Source organism: Chiloscyllium plagiosum, unplaced genomic scaffold (assembly GCF_037043375.1).
Source record: "Chiloscyllium plagiosum isolate Xiang-an unplaced genomic scaffold, Cpla_swu_hap1 HiC_scaffold_2, whole genome shotgun sequence".
Classification (NCBI taxonomy): Eukaryota; Metazoa; Chordata; class Chondrichthyes; order Orectolobiformes; family Hemiscylliidae; genus Chiloscyllium; species Chiloscyllium plagiosum.
In genome coordinates, this window is record NW_028270140.1 from 116,309,165 (window position 1) to 116,333,982 (window position 24,818).

The 24,818-nt window shown below is 44.1% G+C and overlaps 1 protein-coding gene across 1 annotated transcript in view; it reads left to right on the forward strand.

Moving 5' to 3' along the window:
* mccc2 (methylcrotonyl-CoA carboxylase subunit 2) overlaps positions 1-24,818 on the forward strand; it is a 135,743-nt gene that overhangs the window by 40,176 nt on the left and 70,749 nt on the right. Inside the window, exons 5-6 of the mRNA XM_043707857.2 lie at positions 19,280-19,407; positions 23,206-23,318. Coding sequence (XP_043563792.2) covers positions 19,280-19,407; positions 23,206-23,318 — 241 coding nt within the window. The remainder of the gene's footprint in view (positions 1-19,279; positions 19,408-23,205; positions 23,319-24,818) is intronic.

A 24,818-nucleotide genomic window follows, 5' to 3' on the forward strand; every position in this document is an offset into this window, starting at 1 on the left:
GTGCATCCTATAGTGAGTAGTGACAATTACTTTAGACTCTTTGTCCAAGAGGATCTTGCTTTTCAATTGGTAAACCCAGCAGAGAGAGGCCTTAATTTGCAGACAGTACAATGTCATTTTATGCTCTCTGTTGCTTTTCAGAATGCCTGAAAGCGGGAATACAACCTGAATAATTAGAGTCCGTGAGCCACCATTTCCTGAAAGGGGTGTTTTTTTTTAATTATCCATTTGTGGGATGTAGATGTTGCTGGCTAGCCAGCATTTATTGCCCTTGAGAAGATTATGTTACCTGCCTTCTTGAACTTCTGCAGTCCACCTACTGAGGGTTGACCCATATGCCATTAAAGAGGGAGTTCCGGGATTTTGACCCAGCGACAGTGAAGGGATGGTGATTTATTCCCATGTCAGGATGGTGAGAGGCTTGGAAGGGATCTTGAAGGTGATGGTGTTCCCATGTATTGATGTATCCCTTGTCCTTCTAGATGGAAGTGGTCATGGGTTTGGAAGGTGCTGTCTGAGGATCTTTAGTGAATTTCTACAGTTCATCTTGGAGACAGTATACACTGCTGCAACTGAAGGTCGCTGGTGGAGGAAATGGAGGCTTGTCGATGTGGTGCCAGTCAATCGGGCTGCTTTGTCTTGGAGGGCATCGAGCTTCTTCGGTGTTGTTGGAGTTGAACCCATCCTGGCAAGTGGGAGTATTTCATCACACTCCTGACTTATGCCTTCTCAGTGATGGACAGGCTTTGTGAGTCAGGAGGTGAGTGAGTTGCTCGTCACAGTATTCCTAGCTTCTGACCTGCTTTTGTAGCCACTGTGTTTATGTGGTGAGTCCAGCTGAGTTTCTGGTCATTGCTAACCCCCAGGATGTTGATAGTGGGTGATCCAGTGATAGTAGCACTGTTGAATGGCAAGGGGCAGTGGTTTGATTGTCTTTTATTGGTGGAGAAAGTGAGGTCTGCAGATGCTGGAGATCAGAGCTGAAAATGTGTTGCTGGAACAGCGCAGCAGGTCAGGCAGCATCTAGGGAACAGGAGAATCGACGTTTCGGGCATAAGCCCTTCTTCATTCCTGAAGAAGGGCTTATGCCCGAAACGTCGATTCTCCTGTTCCCTGGATACTGCCTGACCTGCTGCGCTGTTCCAGCAACACATTTTCAGCTCTGTCTTTTATTGGTAATGATCATAGCCTAGCATTTGTACAGTGTGAATGTAACTTGCCACTTATCAACCCAAGCCTGAATGTTGTCCAGATCTTGTTGCATTTGGACATGGACTATTTCAGTATCTGAGAAGTCTCAAATGGTGCTGAAATTGTGCAAACATCCCCACTTCAAAACATGTGATGAAGGGAAGCTCCATTGATGAAGTAGCTGACGACGGTTGGGCCAAGGGCACTACCCTGAGGACCTTCTGCAGAGATGTCCTGGAGCTGAGATGACTGACTCCAAAACCTCAACCATCTTCCTGTGTGCTAGGTATGACCTCATCCAGCAGAGAGTTTGCCCCTGATACCCATTGAGTCCAGTTTTGTTCGGGCTTCTTGATGTTAAAGGCTGTCCCTCTCACCTCACCTCTGGAATTCAGCTCTTTCATCCATGTTTGAACCAAGGCTGTAATGAGGTCAGAGCTGAGTGGCCGTAGTAGAACCCATGACACTTTCCATCATTTTACTGATGATGACTGATGAGCCCTGAAGAAGGGCTCATGCCCGAAACGTCGATTCTCCTGCTCCTTGGATGCTGCCTGACCTGCTGCGCTTTTCCAGCAACACATTTTCAGCTCTGATGAAGTAATTGGCCAGGTAGATGCCAGAATTGTGATTGTACTCGAAGAGCTTGGCTAGGTGAGTGGCAAATTCTGGAGCACAGGTCTTCGTTTGTATTGTCAGAATGTATTGCATTCCTGAAGAAGGGCTCATGCCTGAAACGTCGATTCGCCTGCTCCTTGGATGCTGCCTGACCTGCTGCGCTTTTCCAGCGACACATTTTCAGCATGCCAGAATATTGTCAGGATCTGTAGCCTTTGCACTATTCAGTGTCTCCACCCGTTTCCTGACTGATGTGGAGTGAATTGAATTGGCTGAAGACTGATATCTGTAATGCTGGGGACACTGGAGGAGGTGGGGATGGACCATCCGCTTGACACTTCTGGGTGAAGATTGTTGCAAATGCTTCAACCTTATCTTTTGCACTGATGTATTGGCTCTTCCATCATTGAGCATGGGGGTATTTGTGGAGTCTCTTACTCCAGTGAGTTGCTTAATTGTTCAACATCACTCATGACTGGATGTTGCAGGACTGCAGAGATAGATCTGATCTTTTGGTCTGAGCTCACTTGGCTCCATCTGTCACTTGCTGTTTATGCTGTATAGCTTGCAAGTAGTCCTGTTTTGTAGCTTCACCAGGTTGCCACCTCATCTTCAGGTATGTCTGGCACTACTCCTGACATTCCCTGCTCTATTCTCCATTGACTCAGGGTTGATCCCCTGGCTTGATGGTAATGGTTGAGTAGGGAATATGCCAGGCTGTGAAGTTAACAGGTTGTGCTGGAGTACAATTCTGCTACTGTTGATAGTCCTAAACACCTCATGAATGGCCAGTCTTGAATTGCTAGATCTGTTTGAAGTCTGTCCCATTTAGCCCAGTGGTAGTGCCACACAGCACAGTGGAGGTTATTCTCAATGTGAAGGCCGGACTTTGTCTCCACAAGGACTATGTGGTGTTTGCTCCTACCAATACTATCATGGACAGATGCATTTGCAGCCAGCAAATTGATAAGGATGAGGTAAGGTATGTTTTCCCTCTTGCAGGTTCCCTCATCACCTGCTGCAGACCCAATCTAGCAGCTATGTCCTTCAGGACCCAACCAGTTTGATCAGCAGTGCTGCTGTTGAGTCATCTTTGGTGACAGATATTAAAATCCCCCACCAAGAGTACATTCTGTGCCCTTGCCATCCTCAGTCTTCCTCCAAGTGTTATTCAACGTAGAGGAATACTGATTCATTAAACTAGAGAGGACGGTACATGGTAATCAGCAGGAGGTTTCCATACCCATGTTTAACCTGAAGCCATGAGACCTCATGGGGTCTGGAATCAATGTTAAAGCAACTCTCCTCACTGTATATCACTGTGCCACCACCTCTGCTGGGTCTGTCCTGCCTTACCTTCCACAAAGGACATTAGTGAACCAGATGGGCCTTTCCAAAAATCGACAATGGTTTCATGGTCATAAGTAATTTCTTAATTCCAGATTTTTAAAAATTGAATTCAAATTCCACCATCAGCCATGGGATTCAAACCCATGTCCCAGAACATTAGCTGAATTTTTGGATTAAAGCGAGAATACCACTAGGTAACCACCTCCCCCAAATCTGAACCTGAGAAACAGTTATGGGATGTGGCACACTGTGCGAAGTACCTTGAACTGATCTTTGTGTACCTGGAATGATATTCTCACTTGAAATAGTTTTCATTTTCTGACTGCTGCTTTCTTTAGATGCTGAATATCTTTGCAGCAGTGTTTTTCAAGAGATTTTCAGTACAGTTCCGTATTTGTATGTGTTAGTCTGGTGGATGTAATGACATAAAGACATAGTAAAATAACCAAGAGCTGGAGTAGGCCATCTGGCCCTTCGAGCCTGTCCGCAATTCAATAGGATCATGACTGATCTTTTTGTGGACTCAGCTCCACTTACCCGCGCTTTCACCTTTGACCCTTCATTCCTCTATTGTTCAAAAAAATCTATCTTGGCTTTAAAAACCTTTCCTGAAGTAGCATCAGCTACTTTACTGGGCAAGGAATTCTGAAGATTTACGACCATCTGGGTGAAGAAGTTCCTTCTCAATTCAGTCCTAAACCTGCTTCCCCTAATTTTGAGGCTGTCCCCTCTTGTCCTAGTTTCACCTTCCTTTCTATATCTATCTTATCTATTCCTTTCATCATTTTACATGTTTCTATAAGATCCCCCTCATTCTTCCAAATTCTAATGAATATAATCCCAGTCTACTCAGTCTGTCCTCATAAGCTTCTAGATCAGAGTGGTGCTGGAAAAGCACAGCAGTTCAGGCAGCATCCGAGGAGCTGGAAAATCGATGTTTCGGGCAAAAGCCCTTCATCCTGATAAAGGGCTTTTGCCCGAAATGTCGATTTTCCTGTTCCTCGGATGCTGCCTGAACTGCTGTGTTTTTCCAGCATCACTCTGATCTAGAATCTGGTTTCCAGCATTTGCAGTCCTTGTTTTTACCCTGTCTTCCTAAGCCAACTCCCTCAACTCTGGAATCAACCTAGTGAACCTTCTCTACAACCCTTCAAGTGCAAGTACATCCTTTCTCAAGTAAGGAGACCAAATCTGCACGCAGTACTCCATGTACGGCCTCACCAGCACTCTATACAGCTGCATCATAACCTCCCTGCTTTTAAACTCCATCTGTTTAGCAATGAGAGATAAAATTTCATTTACCTTCTAAATTACCTGTGGCACCTGCCTATGATTCGTGCACAAAGTCATATAGGTCTTTCTGAACAGCAGCATGCTGCAATCTTTTAACCATTCAAATAATAGTCCGCTTTACAATAATTCCTACCAAAATGGATGACTTTACATTTATTAATATTGTGCTCCATCTGCCAGACCTTTGCCAGACCATCTGCCACTCACTTAAGCTATCTATATCCCTTTGCAAAATTTCACAGTCCTCTGCACAGTTAGCTCTGCCACTTATCTTAGTATCACTTGCAAACTTTGACACACTACATATAGTCCCTAACTTCAAGTCATCTATATAGATCATGAATAATTGCAGCCTCAACACTGAGGCACATCACTGGTTTCTGATTGCCAATCAGAATAGCACTCATTTGTCCCCAGTCTTTGCTTCCTGTTAGTCAACCAATCCTTTATCCATGCTAATACTTTACCTGTAATGTCATGCATCTTTATCTTATGCAGCAGCCTCTTGTGCAGCATCTTTTGGAAATCCAGGTATACCACACCCACTGGGTCCCCATTATCCACCGTGCTCATAATATCTTCATAGAATTCCAAAAGATTTGGACCATAATACATAGGAGTGGAAGTAAGGCCATTTGGCCCATCGAGTCCACTCTGCCATTCAATCATGGCTGATGGGCCTTTCAACGCCACTTACCCACACTCTCCCCATAGCTCTTAATTCCTTGCAAGATCAAGAATTTATCAATCTCTGCCTTGAAGACATTTAATGTCCCAGCCTCCACTGCAATCCATGGCAATGAATTCTCGAGGCCCACCACTCTCTGGCTGAAGAAATGTCTCCTCATTTCCATTCTAAATTGACCCCCTCTAATTCTAAGGCTGTGCCCATGTGTTCTTTGAGGAGGTGACCAAACAGGTAGATGAGAGTAAACCGGTCGATGTAGTGTATATGGATTTCAGCAAGGCATTCGATAAGGTTCCCCACAGTAGGCAATTGTACAGAATGTGGAAGAATGGGATTGTGGGAGATATACCAGTTTTGATCAGTAATTGGCTTGCTGAAAGAAGACAGAGGGTGGTGGTTGATGGGAAATGTTCATCCTGGAGTCCAGTTACCAGTGGTGTACCGCAAGGGTTCGTGTTGGGTCCACTGTTGTTTGTCTTTTTTGTAAACGACCTGGATGAGGGTGTAGAAGGGTGGTTTAGTAAATTTGCAAATGACACTAAGGTCAGTGGAGTTGATAGTGACGAAGGATGTTGTAGGTTATAGAGAGACATAGATAAGCTGCAGAGCTGGGCTGAAAGGTGGCAAATGGAGTTTAATGCGGACAAGTGTGAGGTGATTCACTTTGGTAGGAGTAACCGGAATGCAAAGTACTGGGCTAATGGTAAGATTCTTGGTAGTGTAGATGAGCAGAGAGATCTCGGTGCCCAGGTACATAGATCCTTGAAAGTTGCCACCCAGGTTGACAACTTTCTTAACTGTTGTTAAGAAGGCATACAGTGTTTTAGCTTTTATTAATAGAGGGATCGAGTTCCTGAACCATGAGGTAATGCTACAGCTGCACAAAACTCTGGTGCGGCCGCACTTGGAATATTGTGTACAGTTCTGGTCACCGCATTATGAGAAGGATGTGGAAGCTTTGCAAAGGGTGCAGAGGAGATTTACTAGGATGTTGCCTGGTATGGAGGGAAGGTCTTATGAGGAAAGGCTGAGGGACTTGAGGCTGTTTTCATTAGAGAGAAGGTTGTGAGGTGATTTAATAGAGACCTATACGATTAACAGAGGGTTTGATAGGGTGGACAGGGAGAGCCTTTTTCCATGTCTGGCGATGGTGAGCACGAGGGGGCATAACTTTAAATTGAGGGGTGATAGATGTAGGACAAATGTCAGAGGTAGTTTCTTTATTCAGAGAGTAGTAAGGGTATGGAATGCTTTGCCTGCAACGGTAGTAGATTCCCCAACTTTAAGTACATTTAAGTCATCATTGGACAAGCATATGGATGTACATGGAATAGTGTAGTTTAGATGGGCTTCAGATTGGTATGACAGGTCGGCGCAACATCGAGGGCCCAAGGGCCTGTACTGTGCTGTAATGTTCTATAATGTTCTATGTTCTATGTCCTAGTATCCTGACCTAACGGAAACAACTTCCCAGCGTCCACCCTTTCTAAGCCATGCATTATCTTATAAGTTTCTATTAGATCTCCACTCAACCATCTAAACTCTAATGAATACAATCCCAGGATCTTCAGCCATTCATCTTATGTTAGGCCTACCATTCCAGGGATCATCTGTGTAAATCTCTGCTGGACACACTGCAGTGCCAGTATTTCCTTCCTGAGGTGTGGGGCCCAGAATTGGACACAGTATTCTAAATGGAACCTAACTAGCTTTATAAAGTCTCAGCAGCACATCCCTGCTTTTACATTCCAACCCTCTTGAGATAAATAACAACATTACATTTGCTTTCTTAACCACGGACTCAACCTGCAAGTCAGCCTTTAGAGAATCCTGGACTATCACTCTCAGATCCCTTTGTATTTTGGCTTTCTGAATTTTCTCACCATTTAGAAAATAGTCCATGCCTGTATTATTTTTTCCAAAGTGCAAGATCTCGCATTTGCTTACGTTGAATTTCATCAGCCATTTCCTGGACCATACTCCTAAACTGTCTGAATCGTTTTGCAGCCTTCCCATCACCTCAAAACTACCGCCTGTCCGCCTAACTTCGTATCATCAACGAACTTCACCAGAATGTGCCCAGTCCCCTCATCCAGATCATTAACATGTAAAGTGAACAGCTGCGGCTGCAACACTGAACCCTGTGGGACACCACTTGTCACTAGCTGCTATTCAGACAACCAATCCTCAATCCATGCCAATATCTCACCTTGAACATCATGGGCCCTCACTTTACTCAGCAGCCTCCCGTGAGGCACCTTATTAAAGGCCTTTTGGAAATCAAGGTAGATAACATCCACTGGGTTTCCCTGGTCTAACCTACTTGTTACCTCTTCAAAGATTCTAACAGGTTTGTCAGGCACTACCACCCCTTAATACTCCATGCTGACTTATTCTAATCCGACCCTGCACTTTCAAGAATTTAGAAATCTCATTCTTAATGATTGATTCTAGAATTTTACCGACAACCAAGGTTAGGCTAATCGGCCTATAATTTTCCATCCTTTGTCTTGATCCTTTCTTGAACAAGGGGGTTACAACAGTGATTTTCCAATCATCTGTGACTTTCCCTGACTCCTGTGATTTTTGAAAGGTTACAACCAATGCCTCTGCTATTTCTTCAGCCACCTCCCTCAGAAATCTAGTATGTAGCCCATCAGGGCCAGGAGATTTATCAATTTTTAGACCTTTTAGTTTTTCTAGCATTTTCTCTTTTGTAATGGCTACCATGCTCAACTCTGCCCCATGATTCTCCTTAATTGTTGGGATATTACTCATGTCTTCACTGTGAAGACTGACACAAAGTATTTATTAAGTTCTTTAACTATTTCCTTATCTCCCATCACTAGCCTTCCTGCATCAATTTGGAGCGGCCCAATTTCTACTTTTGCTTCTTGTTTGTTTCCGATGTATTGAAAGAAACTTTTACTATCATTTCTAATATTACTGGCTAGCTTACCTTCATATTTGATCCTCCCCTTCCTTATTTCTCTCTTTGATATCCTTTGTTGGTTTTTGTAGTCTTCCCAGTCTTCTGATTTCCCAGTGCTGTTGGCCACTTTGTAGGCTCTCTCTTTTTCTATGATACGTTTCCTGACTTCCTTTGTCAACCATGACTGTCTAATCACCTCCCCCGCAGCCCCCCCCCCCCCCCCCCCCCCCCCGGATAATCTTTCTTTTCTTTGGAATGAACCTCTGTACTGTGTCCTCAGTTACACCCAGAAACTCCTGGGAGAAAGTGAGTCTGCAGATGCTGGAGATCAAAGTTGAAACTTTATTGCTGGAACAGCACAGTAGGTCAGGCAGCATCCAGGGAACAGGAGATTCGACGTTTCGGGCACAGGCCCTTCTTCAGGAAGAAGGGCCTGTGCCCGAAACGTCGAATCTCCTGTTCCCTGGATGCTGCCTGACCTACTGTGCTGTTCCAGCAATAAAGTTTCAACCCAGAAACTCCTGCCATTGTTGTTTTACTGTTTTCCCCTCCAGTCTCTGCTTCCAGTCGATTTTCGTCAGTTCCTCTCTCACGTCCCTGTAATTACTTTTATTTAACTGTAACACCATTACATCCGGTGTTGTAAAGCCATCCTGTAAACATTCTATGAATTCCCTTTCTTTGGATCCATCGGCAACATAATTCACTGCATATTGAAGTCCCCCATGATCACCATGACTTGGTCTTTTTGACATGCCCTATCTTGCGTCCCTGGTCCTGACCACTGCTGCGAGGTCTATACGTAATTCCCATTATAGTTTTTTGCCTTTACGGTTCCTCAACTCCACCAACACAGACTCCACATCCTCTGACCCTATGTCATTCAGTGCCATAGATTTAATTTCATTCTTAACTAACAAGGCAATCCCACTCCCTCTGCCCACCTCCCTGTCTTTTCGATAAGCTTTTGATTTATTAAGCATGACCTGCCCTTCATGAACCCATGTTGTGTCTGCTCAATGGGACAATTTCTATCTAGATGCCTTACTATTTCTTCCTTGGTAATAGCCTCAAGCATCTTCCTCACTACAGAGCTTAAGCTAACCAATCTATAATTTCCTATCTTTTGCCTACCTCCCTTTTTAAACAGTGACATCACATTTGCTGTTTTCCAATTTGCTGGAACTGCCACAGGGTCCAGCGAATTTTGGAAAATTACCACAAGAGCACTTGCTGTTTCTCCTGCCATCTATTTTAGTAACCTGGGATGCATTCCATGAGGGCCAGGAGACTTGCCTATCCTTAGCTCTATTAGCTTGCCCGACACTATCTCTTCCGTAATAGTGATTGTTTCCAGGTCCTCACCTACAGTCGTCTCTTTGTCAATTTCTGGTATGTTATTAGTGTCCTCCACTGTGAAGACCGACACAAAATACCTGTTCAAAGCCTCAGCCATTTCATCACATCCCATAACTAAATGCCACTTCTCATCTTCCAAAGGACCAGCAATTTACTTCAGCCACTTTTTCGTTTTCTATATTTATAGAAACTTATGCTATCTGTCTTTATAGTCTCTCCTAGTTTTTTCTCATGTTTTATCTGTTTTTTCTTTATAGCTCTTTTTGTGGCTTTCTGTTGATCTTTAAAGTGTTCCCAGTCTTCTAGTTTCCTGCTGTTCTTGGCCACTTTGTCTGCCTTCTCTTTTAATTTGACAGCCTCCCTTATTTCCTTGGACAAGCATGGCAGATTACCACTTTTCTTACAGTCCTTCTTTTTCACTGGTATGTACTTTTGCTGAGCACTTTGAAAAATTGTTTTTAAAGTCCTCCACTGCGTGTCAACTGTACCACTATAAAATCTTTGTTTCCAGTCTACTTTAGTCAAGTCCTCCTTCATTCTATTTTAGTCTCCCTTGTTTAAGCACAGGACCCTAGTATTGGATTTTGTCTTCACATGCTCAATGTGTATTTTAAATTCAGCCATACTGTGATCATTCCTTCCTAACTATGAGGTTATTAATTATTCCTGTCTCATTACACAAGACCAGATCTAGGATAGTTTGCTCCCTCGTCGGTTCCATTACATACTGTTCAAGAAAGCTGTCATGGGTACACTCAACAAATTCTTCCTGAAGTCTATCCTGAACGAGCTAGTTCGATCAATCGACATCTAGATTAAAATCCCCCATGATAGTTGCCATTCCATTTTTACAGGCATTAGTTATTTCTTTGTTTCTTGCCCACCCCAATGTGATGTTATTATTTGGTAGCCTATAGACTACACCTATCATTGACTTTTGCTCCTTAGAATTTCTAATTTACACCCAAACGGATTCAACCTTCTTTTCCATAGAACATACATCATCTCTTAGCACTACCCTGACATTGTCCTTGAATATCAGAGCTACACCACCTCCCTTACCTTCCTGTCAGTCCTTCCGAATAGTCTAATACCCTTGGATATTTATTTCCGAGTTGTGACCATCCTGTAACCATGTCTCTGTAATGGCTACCAAATCATTTGTGATGATTTGTGCCATTAACTCATCGACCTTGTTACGAATGATACGAGCATTCAGGTAAAGTGCTAGTTTTCTTACCCTCATGATTTCCAACATCTCTAATAATATCTCCTGAGTTATCCTTCCTTTTTACTTCCTTCGTAGTCAGCCTTGTACTTAAACCCTCCTGTACATATGCTAACCTGCTGTTTACCTTTTTATTTACTTCCTGTCATTTTCTCTTTCTATTCGTCCGACTCAGTAGTTTAAAGTCCTAGTGACCACCCTATTTATCCATATCAGTTCAGGTGGAGACTGTCCCATCAGTACAGATTTTCCCAGTTCCAAAGCTGATGCCAATGTCCCATGAAATGGGACCCTTCTTTCCCACATTACTCCCTTGGCCACGTGTTTACTTCCCTAATTTTCAAATTAAGCAAATTTGCACGTGGCAGTTATCCGGAGATTATGACCCTTGAGGACCTGTTCCTTAATTTCGTTCCTAATGCTTGATAATCCCCAAACAGCTCTTCCTTCCTAGCCTTGCCTATGTTATTTGTCCCAATATGGACCACAACAATTGGAACCTCCCCCTCCCACTCCAGTATCCTTTCAAGCCTGTCAGAGATATGCTGTACCCCGGCACCGGGCAGGCAACACACCATGCGGGACTCCCGATCTGGTTTGCAAAGGATACTATCTATCCCCCTAATTATAGAATCCACTATAACTACCATTTGTGTTTTTGCTCCCCCCTCTTGAATGGCCTTCTGCACCATGACACAGTGGTCAGCTGGCTCATCCTCCCCACAGCCTTTTCCTCATCTACACAGGGTGCAAGCATCTCATACCTGTTGGATAAGGTCAAGAACTGAGGATCCTCCATTCCTGAACTCAGGATCCCCTTGTCTGCCTCAGTTGCAATCACACCCTGTTGTCCCTGATCAGTAACTGAATTTGAATTACTGTATCTACCAGGTGTGAATGCGTCCTGAAACAAAGCGTCCAGGTAACCCTCCCCCTCCCGAATGTGCTGTAGTGTTTGAAGCTCAGATTCCAGGTCATCAACTCTGAGCCGGAATTCCGCCAGCAACCAACACTTGCTGCAGATATGGTCACTGCAGTTTATAATGGAACAGCCAGCTCCCACATCATATAACTGCAGCACCTCACTTTCCCAGCCATCTCTCCTTAATTACTTTATTAATTTGTATACATTTATGAGTTAATTAATTTTTAATACTTTTCTGCTATGCTGTTTTTCAAATAATCTCATAATAGATAAATGAAAAACGAAATTTTTTTACCAATCACATGATTAAAAAAGAAATAGAAAAGCCTTACCTTATCAACACACCAGTCTTTTTTTGGTTAGAGAGGAGGAGTGCGGATAGGAGACACTACAGGTCTTGGGTTCAGGCGTTCCTCAAATATATCAGTTCACTCACCTTCCCAGTGTGCAATTTGAGCACTCCAACTTAGCTCCTTGCTCTCACTGCTCCTGTTGCTGCTGCAAAATGGAGGCTGCTGACTCTTGAGGTAAGTCCATTTTAGAGGGAAATTTACCTTCCCAGCTGCCCCCTGGTCCTCTCTCTCACCACTCCCACTGCTGCTGCAAAATAGAGACAGTTGACTCTAATGGCAAGGAAAGCTTAGAATTTCATTGCAATTTTGACTGTTAAAATATTTTGTCTTTACATTATGGGAAGCTAGGCAAGAAATTGCAGGGTATCTAGTTGAGGTATTTGCATCATTGACAGCCACAGGTGAGGTGCTGGAGGACTGGAGGCTAGCTAATGTTGTGCCATTATTTAAGAAAGGCTGCAAGGAAAAGCCAGGAATGTACAGACCAGTGAGCCTAATGTCAGTGGTGGGGTAGTTGGTGGAGGGGATTCTGAGAGAATAGTCAGCATGGCTTTGTGCATGGGAAATCATACCTCACACACTTGATTGAGGTTTTTGAAGAGGTGACCAATTTTTACAATGACTTACTTATTGTCACTTGCAATTTGCAGTGAATAACACAGTAAAATGCAGTGCTAAGCTTCAACAGTCGACAAAGTTAATTGCCATTCTAAATAGTTTAAGAATAAAAGGATAAAAGATGTAACTTTCAGAGAGTCCTGAGCCTGTTCACGAAAGAAAACTGTGCCGTCACCCCTCCGACAATGTCTTGCTGCTGCCTGCGCTGGACCCAGCGAGGTAGGAGTTGTCACTCTTTAGGCACCACCTCTGCTGCTGGGCCCACTTGGCTGATGCCAGCTCCTATGCTGAACTCACACTCACCTTGCTGAAGTTCCTGGCTCCACTGCTAGACCAGGCTGCCATTCTGCCAACTTGCCAAATGTCCCACTCCAGGCATCTTCCTCCAAGATATCACCTTGCTGGTGCTGCCATCTTGAAAAGTCCACTGCTGCCACTGCCTCTGATTGCTAGAGAACCTTTACTGCTGCTGCTGCTGCCAGGAGGGTGTCAATGCTGTCACTGGCACTACCACCTCCAATGGTCAAAGGGGGGCTTGTGTTTGTCGCCGCTTCTGATTGCTGGGAGGTGCCTCCATTCCTCACACAGGAATTCTGCTCTAGTTGCCAAGCTGAGTTTGCCGACTAATCCGCTGCAAAAGGCTTCAAAGAAAAAAATTCAAGTAAAAGGAACAGAAATAAAAAGAAGGAAGATAAGTGAGAGCAGATAAGCCCTAGGCTGGAGCCTGCACACAATCCTGCTTTTCTGCCACCATCTTGGATCATCTTGACCTAGAAGATAGGTGAAGGCAGATGATAGATATTGTCTGTATGAACTTGAGCAAGGCCTTCGACAAAGTTCCACATGGTTGACTGATTAGTACGGTTAGATCACATGGAAACCAGGGAATGCTGGCCAATTGGATACAAAATTGGCTTGATGGTACGAGGTAGAGGGTTGCTATTCAGACTGCATACCAGTGACCAGTAGTGCGCCGATGTTGGGTCCACTCTTGTTCGTTATTTATATAAATAATTTGGATGAGAATATGTGAGGCATAGTTTGTAAGTTTGTGGATGCCAACAAATTGGTGATGTAGTGAATAGTGAAGGAGTTTATCTAAGAGTACAGTGGGATCCTGAACAACTGGACCTAGTTGACTGAGGCATGGCAGATGGAGTTTAATTCTGATAAATGTGAGGTTTTACATTTTGGTAAGACGAATCAGGGCAGGACTTGCACAGTTAATGGTCAGGCCCTGGGGAGTGTTGTCAAACAGAGAGACCTGGGTGCAAGTACATAGTTCTTTGAAAGTGGCAATGTAGACAGGATAGTGAAGAAGGCATTTGGTGTGCTTGCCTTAATCGCTCAGAGCATTGAGTACAGGAGTTGGGATGTCATCTTAGAGCTATACAAGACATTGGTAAGGCCACATTTGGAGTTCTGCGTACAACTTTGGTTGCCCTGCTATAGGAAGGATGTTATTAAATGGGAAAGGGTGCAAAAAAGATTTACAAGAATATGACTGAGATTGGAAGGTTTGAGTTATGAGGAGAGGCTGGATAGACTGGTGTTTTTTTCCCTTGGAGCATAGGAGGCTAAGGGTTACCTTATAGAGGTTTATAAAATCATGAGGGGCATAGATTAAGTGAATAGCCAAGATCTTTTTCCCAGAGTAGGGAAGTCCAAAACCAGAGGGCATTTGTTTAACCTGAGAGGGGAGACAGGTTAAAGGGACCAGAAGGGCAACGTCTTAGAATAGAGGATGGTGTGTATATGAAATGAGATGCCAGAGAAAATGGTAGAGACGGGTACAGTAACAACATTTGAAAGATATTTGGTCAGGTATATGGATAGGAAAGATTTAGAGGGATATTGGCCACATGCAGGCAAATGGAATCAATTCAGTTTAGGAAACCTGCTCCATCTGGATGAGTTAGGCCAAAGGGCCTGTTTCTGTGATGTGTGACTCTCTCTCTGACTCCACCTCCAATGTTAGGTAGTCTTTGATGTTCATAGTGTTCCATGATTTTCAGCATATACTTGGTTGAGTCTATAAGTTTCCACTTGACACTTTTATCTTTTGCCAGTCTTCACATCATTTACACTTTTAGTGATTTGATTATTTATGTTTTCAAGCTGCTTCGCTGAATCTGTATAATTCCATGTTGGATATGAACTAAAAGCTACAAGGGCAGCACAGCGCAAAGGCAGACCTCCACAGAATCTATCCGATTTAACAAGACATTTCAAAATATTTGGACATTTGACTTCAATTATGAAATACTATATGTTTAACTTTTTCTCTTTCTTATTTAAATCTCTTATGAGTAAATCCTGTTGTCATACGTCATCTCAACTGGAGTTTGAGCTGCACATTTCACCATAGTGCTCATCAATCTGTGATCAGATGCAATGGCAATTTTCTCTCAGACATTTTAAATTATGCGAAGAATAAATGCACCATGTATAGCAAATTTAAACTCCATAACATCATCTCTTGTCGGTGGATGTGCACAAATTTGCAAATCTTGTTATTAAATTTATTTGTGGAATGTGGGTGGCTGAGCCAGCACTCATTGCCCTTGAGAACATGGTGGTAAGCTGCTTTTTTTGAAGTGTTGCAGTTCTTTAGATGCTGTTAGGGAGTTCCAGGCCTTAGCAACAGTGAAGAAACATAGATATCGTTCAAAATCATCATCTTTGTAAATTGAAGGAGAACCTGCATTTGGTGCAGTTCCAATGTATCTGCTATTCTCGTTTTTCTAGCTGGTGAAGATCATGAGAAATGGAGGATGCTATCTAAGAAGTACACTTGAATCAGTCAGAACTAAAAATCCACTTGGCACAATGGTTATTCTTATCGGAAAAGACAATGCTCTACTATAACATTTAATGCTGATGGCTTTTAAATGCTTAAAATTGAAGTGTGTCTCTGCTGCTTAGTCTTTTTTTGTCCTTTCAAACACCTGTTCAACATTTCCTCTGACAGCTTTGAATGCCAATTATGACCAGAACTTAGATTATATCATTCTAGTTTTAGTATTAGTTGTTAAATGTGTTTTATCATTTGTACAGAATAGTATTGTTCCTTTTTGTTTAGTTCTGAAAGGAGATTTTCCTTTGTAATTTAAATTATTGATTTTTTTCTGATGAAATGTTAACATGTCTGTTCTTTCTTTAGATACAAACTGACCTTTTGAGTATTTTCAGTATTTTCTTTCTACAGGTTTAAATTTTGCAACACCTGATAGATTTTGTATTTCATCTTTGTGTCTGTTTGGTTTACTTCCACTTGGTTTATTTGTCTTTAACTTCTCCATCTCCAATTCTGAGGTTTGTTGTGTACTGATATTCATTACAAAAAAACTGACTCTACAATTATCTTGACCACACTTCACATAACCTGCTCCCTGTAAGGAGTCAATTCCCTTCTCCCAGTTTCTCCATCTCCACCCCCCACATCTATTCTGATGATGTCACTTTCTACAACAGCGCTTCTGCCATGTCTTTCTTTACCCTTGGATATTTTCCACATTTCCACCCTCATCTCCTTTCCAGAACCACGGTAGGATTCCCTTTGTCCTCAGTTTCTACTCCATAAACCTCTACGGTTATTCTCCACCATTTTCATACAGCTATATATTTCTTTTAATTTAGTCTGCAGTGTACTCCGTTTACAATGTGGTCTCCTTTACTTTGGGTGACCACTTTGCTGAGCACCTGCACTCAGTCTGCAAGCATAAACCCAACCTTGCCATTTCAAGACTGCCCAGTTCTACCTCCTTCCCAAGATCCACAAGCCTGACCACCCTGGCCGACCCATTGTCTCAGCATGCTCCTGCCCCACTGAACTCATCTCTACCTACCTCGACACTGTTCTATCCCCCCCTAGTGAGGGAACTCCCCACACACGTTCAAGACACCACCCACGCCCTCCACCTCCTCCAAGACTTCCGTTTCCCCAGCCCCCAACGCCTTATCTTCACCATGGATATCCAATGCCTCTACACCTCCATCTGCCATGACCAGGGCCTCCAAGCCCTCCGTTTTTTCCTCTCCAGACGTCCCCAACAGTACCCTTCCACTGACACTCTCATTCGTTTGGCCGAACTGGTCCTCGCCCTTAACAATTTCTCCTTTGAATCCTCCCACTTCCTCCAGACCAAAAGGGTAGCCATGGGCACACGTATGGGCCCCAGCTATGCCTGTCTCTTTGTTGGCTACGTAGAGCAGTTGATCTTCCATAATTACACCGGCACCAATCCCCACCTCTTCCTCCGCTACATTGGTGACTGCATTGGCGCCACCTCGTGCACCCGTGAGGAGGTTGAGCAATTCATCAACTTCACCAACACATTCCACCCTGACCTTAAATTTACCTGGACCATCTCTGACACCTCCCTCCCCTTCCTGGACCTCTCCATCTCCATTAATGACGACCGACTTGACACTGACATTTTTTACAAACCCACCGACTCCCACAGCTACCTGGATTACACCTCTTCCCACCCTACCTCTTGCAAAAATGCCATCCCGTATTCCCAATTCCTCCGCCTCTGCCGGATCTGCTCGCAGGAGGACCAGTTCCACCACAGAACACACCAGATGGCCTCCTTCTTTAGAGACCGCAATTTCCCTTCCCATGTGGTTAAAGATGCCCTCCAACGCATCTCGTCTACATCCCGCACCTCCGCCCTCAGACCCCACCCCTCCAACCGTAACAAGGACAGAACGCCCCTGGTGCTCACCTTCCACCCTACCAACCTTCGCAGAAACCAAATCTTCCGCCACCTCCAAACAGACCCCACCACCAGGGATATATTTCCCTCCCAACCCCTTTCCGCCTTCCGCAAAGACCATTCCCTCCGTGACTACCTGGCCAGGTCCACACCCCCCTACAACCCACCCTCCCATCCTGGCACTTTCTCCTGCCACCGCAGGAACTGTAAAACCTGCGCCCACACCTCCTCCCTTACCTCCATCCAAGACCCTAAAGGAGCCTTCCACATCCATCAAATGTTTTACTTGCACATCCACTAATATCATTTATTGTATCCGTTGCTCCCGATGCGGTCTCCTCTACATTGGGGAGACTGGGCACCTCCTAGCAGAGCGCTTTAGGGAACATCTCCGGGACACTCGCACCAATCAACCACACCGCCCCGTGGCCCAACATTTCAACTCCCCCTCCCACTCTGCCGAGGATATGGAGGTCCTGGGCCTCCTTCACCGCCGCTCCCTCACCACCAGACGCCTGGAGGAAGAACGCCTCATCTTCCGCCTCGGAACACTTCAACCCCAGAGCATCAATGTGGACTTCAACAGTTTCCTCATTTCCCCTTCTCCCACCTCACCCTAATTCTAAACTTCCAGGTCAGCACTGTCCCCATGACTTGTCCGGACTTGTTCTACCTGCCTATCTCCTTTTCCACCTATCCACTCCACCTTCTCCTCCCGACTTATCACCTTCATCCCCTCCCCCACTCACCCATTGTACTCTATGCTACTTTCTCCCCACCCCTACCCTTCTCTCACTTATCTCTCCACGCTCCAGGTTCACTGCCTTTATTCGTGATGAAGGGCTTTTGCCCGAAACGTCGATTTCGAAGCTCTTTGGATGTTGCCTGAACTGCTGTGCTCTTCCAGCACCACTAATCCAGAATCTGGTTTCCAGCATCTGCATTGTTTTTACCTCGTTGATTTCAAGACACCATCCTGCTCTAATGTCCATATTGCTGACCTGATTTGGAGACGCCGCTGTTGGACTGGGGTGTACAAAGTTAGAAATCACACAACACCAGGTTATCGTCCAACAGTCGAGATGGCCTCAACCGGGACCTTGAGTTCATGTCACACGACAAGTGACCCCATTGCATTATACACACACATGGACGATGGACGGACGCTCAAACACACACACACTCACACTCACACCACTCCCTCATACATCCTCTCACAGACCTAAACCCCTTTACACTTACACACATACACACACCTCTCACAGATACTCATAGCCCACATGTACACATACATAATATATAAGTTTGTGTGGTGAATTTGTACTTGCAGAATTATATTTTACTTTGCTCAAAAACTACATGAATCCATGTAAGATTCTGAAAATCCGTTTTTTAGATTAGAATCAGTCTGACCATTGTGGCATAAACAGCCTCACAAGGAGTTAACACCTTCAATACCTTATCTGGGTCAACATGACACCAATTGTTAAAGTGCACTTGAGAATGTAACTTTTAAAAAATGTTTTGTGATTTACATATGAAAGAACTGATACCAACATGGTCATTCTAAAAGATGAGAGACTTAACAAACAATTTGGGTCTTTTTCAATATATAATTTCAGTTGCATCACACTGGAAACTTTTGCTATAAATTCTGTGTCTTACAATTTTACTCTCCACAATCACCTGATGAAGGAGCAGCTCTCTGAAAGCTAGTGCTTCCAAATAAACCTGTTGAACTATAACCTGGTGTTGTGTGATTTCTAACATTGCTGACCTGGGCCTGTTGCAATGTTTCAGTGAAGCCCAGTGCCAAAAGAGGATCATCACTTCATTTTTCGTTAAAGCACTTTATAGCCTCTCTTAACTCAATATTCAACAAATTCAGACCATGAGCTCTCTCCTCCTCCTTGATATTTTCCTCCTGTTTCTTGTTTTTTGTGTTGTTTAATCTATGTACTGTTTCCACAGTTAATTCTGAAATTTGTATATTTTGCTTTCAGGGTTGAATGCTTAATTGTTGCTAACGACGCAACTGTAAAAGGGGGATCCTACTACCCAATCACAGTGAAGAAGCATGTAAGAGCACAGGAGATTGCGAGACAAAACCACCTGCCCTGTGTTTATTTAGGTGAAATTTTAATTTCCACTACATTTATCTATTCTTTGAAGTACATTTTACAAAGTTGATTTATATTTTGAGCACTTTCATATTTTTCTACAAGCTAATGATAGTTTAGAAAGTTTTAGAAACTCAGCAGGTCTGGCAGCATCTGTGGTGAGAAAACATGAGTTAATGTTTCAAAGTTTGTGAGAAGATTTGTAGCTTGGGTCCTCGTTGTTGTGGTTCTGTTCGCCGAGCTGGGAATTTGTGTTGCAGACGTTTCGTCCCCTGTCTAGGTGACATCCTCAGTGCTTGGGAGCCTCCTGTGAAGCGCTTCTGTGATGTTTCCTCCGGCATTTATAGTGGTTTGAATCTGCCGCTTCCGGTTGTCAGTTCCAGCTGTCCGTTGCAGTGGTCGGTATATTGGGTCCAGGTCGATGTGCTTATTGATTGAATCTGTGGATGAGTGCCATGCCTCTAGGAATTCCCTGGCTGTTCTCTGTTTGGCTTGTCCTATAATAGTAGTGTTGTCCCAGTTGAATTCATGTTGCTTGTCATCTGCGTGTGTGGCTACTAAGGATAGCTGGTCGTGTCGTTTCGTGGCTAGTTGGTGTTCATGGATGCGGATCGTTAGCTGTCTTTCTGTTTGTCCTATGTAGTGCTTTGTGCAGTCCTTGCATGGGACTTTGTACACTACATTGGTTTTGCTCATGCTGGGTATCGGGTCCTTTGTTCTGGTGAGTTGTTGTCTGAGAGTGGCTGTTGGTTTGTGTGCTGTTATGAGTCCTAGTGGTCGCAGTAGTCTGGCTGTCGGTTCGGAAATGCTCTTGATGTATGGTAGTGTGGCTAGTCCTTCGGGTTGTGGCATGTCCTCGTTCTGTTGTCTTTCCCTTAGGCATCTGTTGATGAAATTGCGTGGGTATCCGTTTTTGGCGAATACATTGTATAGGTGTTTTACTTCCTCTTTTTGTAGTTCTGGTGTACTGCAGTGTGTTGTGGCCCTTTTGAATAGTGTCTTGATGCAACATTTGTGTGTGTTGGGGTGGTTGCTTTCGTAGTTCAGGACTTGGTCTGTGTGTGTGGCTTTCCTGTATACCTTTGTGGTGAATTCTCCGTTAGGTGTTTTCTGTACCATCACGTCTAGGAATGGGAGTTGGTTGTCCTTTTCTTCCTCTCTAGTGAATCGGATTCCTGTGAGTGTGGCGTTGATGATCCGGTGTGTGTTCTCTATTTCTGTGTTTTTAATGATTACAAAGGTGTCATCCACATATTTGACCCAGAGTTTGGGTTGAATTTGCGGTAAGACTGTTTGTTCTAATCTTTGCGTTACCGCTTCTGCTATGAGTCCAGAGATGGGTGAGCCCATGGGTGTGCCGTTGATTTGTTCATATATTTGGTTGTTGAATGTGAAGTGTGTTGTGAGGCACAGGTCCAGTAGTTTGAGTATGCCGTCTTTGTTGATAGGTTCAACGTCCTGTTGTCTGTTCTGTATGTCCAGCAGGTTGGCTACTGTTCCTCTGGCTAGGGTTTTATTGATAGAGGTGAATAGTGCCGTTACATCGAATGAGACCATGGTTTCTTCCTTGTCTATGTGTATATTTCTGATGATGTCCAAGAATTCCTGTGTTGACTGTATAGAGTGTCTGGATCCGCTGATCAGGTGTTTCAGTTTCTGCTATAGTTCTTTAGCCAGTTTGTGTGATGGTATCCCTGGTAGTGATACTATGGGTTTGAGTGGGACGTCTGGTTTGTGCACTTTAGGTCGTCCATCGAATCTGGGGGTGTTGCTTTCAGGTTTCATTCTTTGTAGGTCAAACCTGGTTATCTGTCCATTTTTTTGTAGGTTCCTCAGTGTGTTGTTTATCCTATTGGTGAGCTGTGGGGTGGGAAAGAACAATACTGGCCAAGGGACTCAACTACAACCACAGGGACGCCAAGACAGCAGACTTCCTAGCAGCACTAGAATGCACACTCAGGAACAATGGACTGACAGAAGAGACACGACAAACAGTGAGACAAAGTATTGTACCTCTGATAACAAGGAAAAGACAAACACATAACCTCAACACCAAGGAAAGGGAAGCATTAAAATCACTAAGAAACGATAAGAACATACTACCAGCATACAAAGGCAGAATGACGGCCATCCTAGACAAAGCAGACTACATCCAAAAAGTGCAACAACTACTTGCAGATACCAACACCTACCAAAAGAGGGAGTTTGACCCCACCGAAAGGTAAATTAGATATATCAGGTGGTGCTAGCACATAAGATGCTTGAAGGTTTGTGCAACCTTTTATGGTTGTGTGTGTTCCTGATTAAGTTTCTTGAAGTTTTGGTGGTTTCTCAAATAAACCTTCTCCACTTGGTTAACCACATATCAGGGGCTCGAATGAGTAGACAAAAATGCATAACTTCCTCAGGACTGTGGTAAAGGCATCCCAAAAGCATTTTTGCTGTCCAGATAAGTTTTTACGACAATCGACAATGGTTACATAGTTACTATTAGGCTAGCTTCTTTTAACACTCCAGATTATTTTACCATCTACTACGGTGGCATTGAAACCCATTAGTCCAGAACCTGAACTTGGGGTTCTGGATGACTAGCACAGTGGCTATACTTGCGAGATATACTTGCATTTAAAGCAATTCAGAGAAGGTTCGCTCTGTCGACTTCTGGAATGGAGGGATTATCTTTTGAGTTAAGGTTGATTTGGTCTATACACTTTCAAGTTCAGTGATTCTAAGGGGGCTTGACAATAATGGGATGTTTTCTGTTGTGCTGGAGTCTAGAAATAAAGAACACAGTTTGTAAATAAGAAGTCTTCCATTTAAGATGGAGATGATCGATTTTTTTTTTCCCCCTCAGAGGGTCAGTGGTCTTTGGAAGTCTTTTCCAGAGATCAATAAAGTCTAGATTATTGAATATTTTTAAGGCTGTCTTGTATAGATTCTTGATGGATAGGGGAGTCAAAGGGCATATGGGATAGACAGGAAAACAAGATTGAGACCATAATTAAAACAGCCATAATTTTATCAAACAACTGAGCAAGTGTGATAGGCTGAGTGGCCTACTTATGCTCCCAATTCTTGTATTTGATATAACCGTTTTCATCAAAGCTTGGTCAGAGCAGGATACATCCAGGAGGACAGCAGAAATGCTTTTGGGATGCCTTCACCACATTCCTGAGGAAGTTATGCATTTTTGTCAACTCATGGGAATCCCTGATATGTGATTGACCAAATGGAGAAGGTCTATTTGAGAAGGCACCAAAACTCCAAGAAACTCAATCAGGAACACACACAGCCATTAAGAGGTTGCATAAACCTTCAAGCATCTTATGTGCCTAACCCTTCTGGCACCACCCGACTCACATGTGGCAGAGTGTGAAGGTTTTGCATTGCATTTATCAGCAGAATCTCAGAGCACAGTTGAAACAGATCATCCTTGATCCTGAGGGATTACCAAGAAAGTAAGAAGATAAACTGTTTATAGAAGCATGCTTTGCACAAATTGCTTGCTGCATTTCCCACTTTACCAAAAGTGACTATACTTTGAAATAAAAACAGAAAATGCTGGAAATACTGAGCAGGTTAAGCAACATTTGAGGAGAGAGAAACTGAACTAATGTTTTAGGTAAATGTCCTTTTGTCAATTCTCTCCAGAGAAATGCCTATACCTGCTAAACACTGAGGAGATTTCGTTTTCATTTCAAAGTTTCACCAGTATTTTGCTTTCATACACAAAACACTTGGGATGTCCTCGGATCATGAAAGGTGATATACAAATGCGTATCTGTTTGTTTCTCATGGCTTCATTTCAGTGGATTCTGGTGGTGCAAACTTACCTCGACAAGCAGATGTTTTTCCAGATCGCGATCATTTTGGGCGCATCTTTTATAATCAGGCCAACATGTCTGCAATGGGAATTGCACAGGTAAATGAATAATTTAAAATGTATATGCTGTTGTTGAAATAACTTCACAAAGGCTGATATCCCATTATCAAGTTACCCTTTATTTACAAGTAGAGAATCCTTCACACGGACTCAGCTCCCTCAGAGCCAGCTCTCAGAGTGAGCAGAACCTTTAACACTCCTGTTTTTTTTAATTTTATTAAACAAATTACAAAAACAGTTTACAACAAACAGTTATATTTACAGCTGCATACAAGAGACAGCAATTTTACAAGGGAGAGGAGCAGCAAAGCCAGGCCCCAAACCCTACCGTTCAAACGGTTTACAGGGACATGAGGACAAACCTCAGATCCCAGTTTCACATATAAAAATATAAAGAGACATCAACAATGACATTTGTACATTAGACAATACTGTTACATACAAAAGTGCAGACAATACAGACCCAACAAGCCCCCGCCCCTCCCACCTTCCGACCATTCTAAGGCAGCCTGACCCTACCCACCTTCTGGTTCTCGGTCCACCCCATGCCCCTTCCAGTTCTCGGTCCACCCTGACACACCTTTCGACCACCTCTAGGACAGCCCACCCTGGTACCTGCCCGGGGTGTCAGCAGTCAGGACGGCCTACCCACTTTCCGGCTTCACTAACCACCCTCAGCACCTTTCGACCACTTCTGGGGCAGCCCACCCCCGGTACCTGGCCGGGGTGATAGCGCTGAGGACGGCTACCCACCTTCTGGCTCTCGGTCTGCCCCTACATACCATTGGGCTCTCACCCACCCTGTTACACCTCCGACTAGTGGGCTATCCTGGCACACCTTTTGGCCACCTCTAGGACAGCCCACCCCTTCCCTGGGACGACAGCGTGTAGGGTAGCCCACAAGACTTCCAGATCTCAGCCCGCCCCTACGCGCCTTCTGGCACTCGACTGCTCTGACACCTTTCGACCACCTCTAGGACAGCCCGTCCCGATTACCCCTTATTGGGACGACAGCGCTCAGAACGGCCTACCCACCATCTGGCTCTCGGGGCGACTGGCATCAGAGTGGCCTACCCACCCTCCGGCTTTCGGGACAGCCTACCAACCTTCAGGTTCACAGGATGGCCTACCCATCCTCCGGCTCTCGGGGTGACAGCTTTCAGGACGACCCATGAGCCTCCCAGCTCACAGCAAGGCCTGCAAGACCCAGGTGCGGTTGATAGACCCAGGAAACACCACAATACAGTTAGTTACCAAAAAAAAAGTCCTTTCTGGTACACAGTCCAAATCTATACAGTCTTCAAGATATGGAATCCATTTCCAGGAGGAGTCCACTCCAGTATACAATGTGTAATGTCAGAATTAGAGTCCGTTGCTAGAAACAGTCCGCAACCAAGGGCAGCGTCCACTCCTGGAGGCAGCAAATGCACACCCCACAGCACACAGGTGTTCAGTCTCGATTGAGTCCTGGTCCAGCCTTGGAGAGCCAGGCCCACTCACAGGAACACAGTACATAGTATAGGTGCAGTTAACTTACAG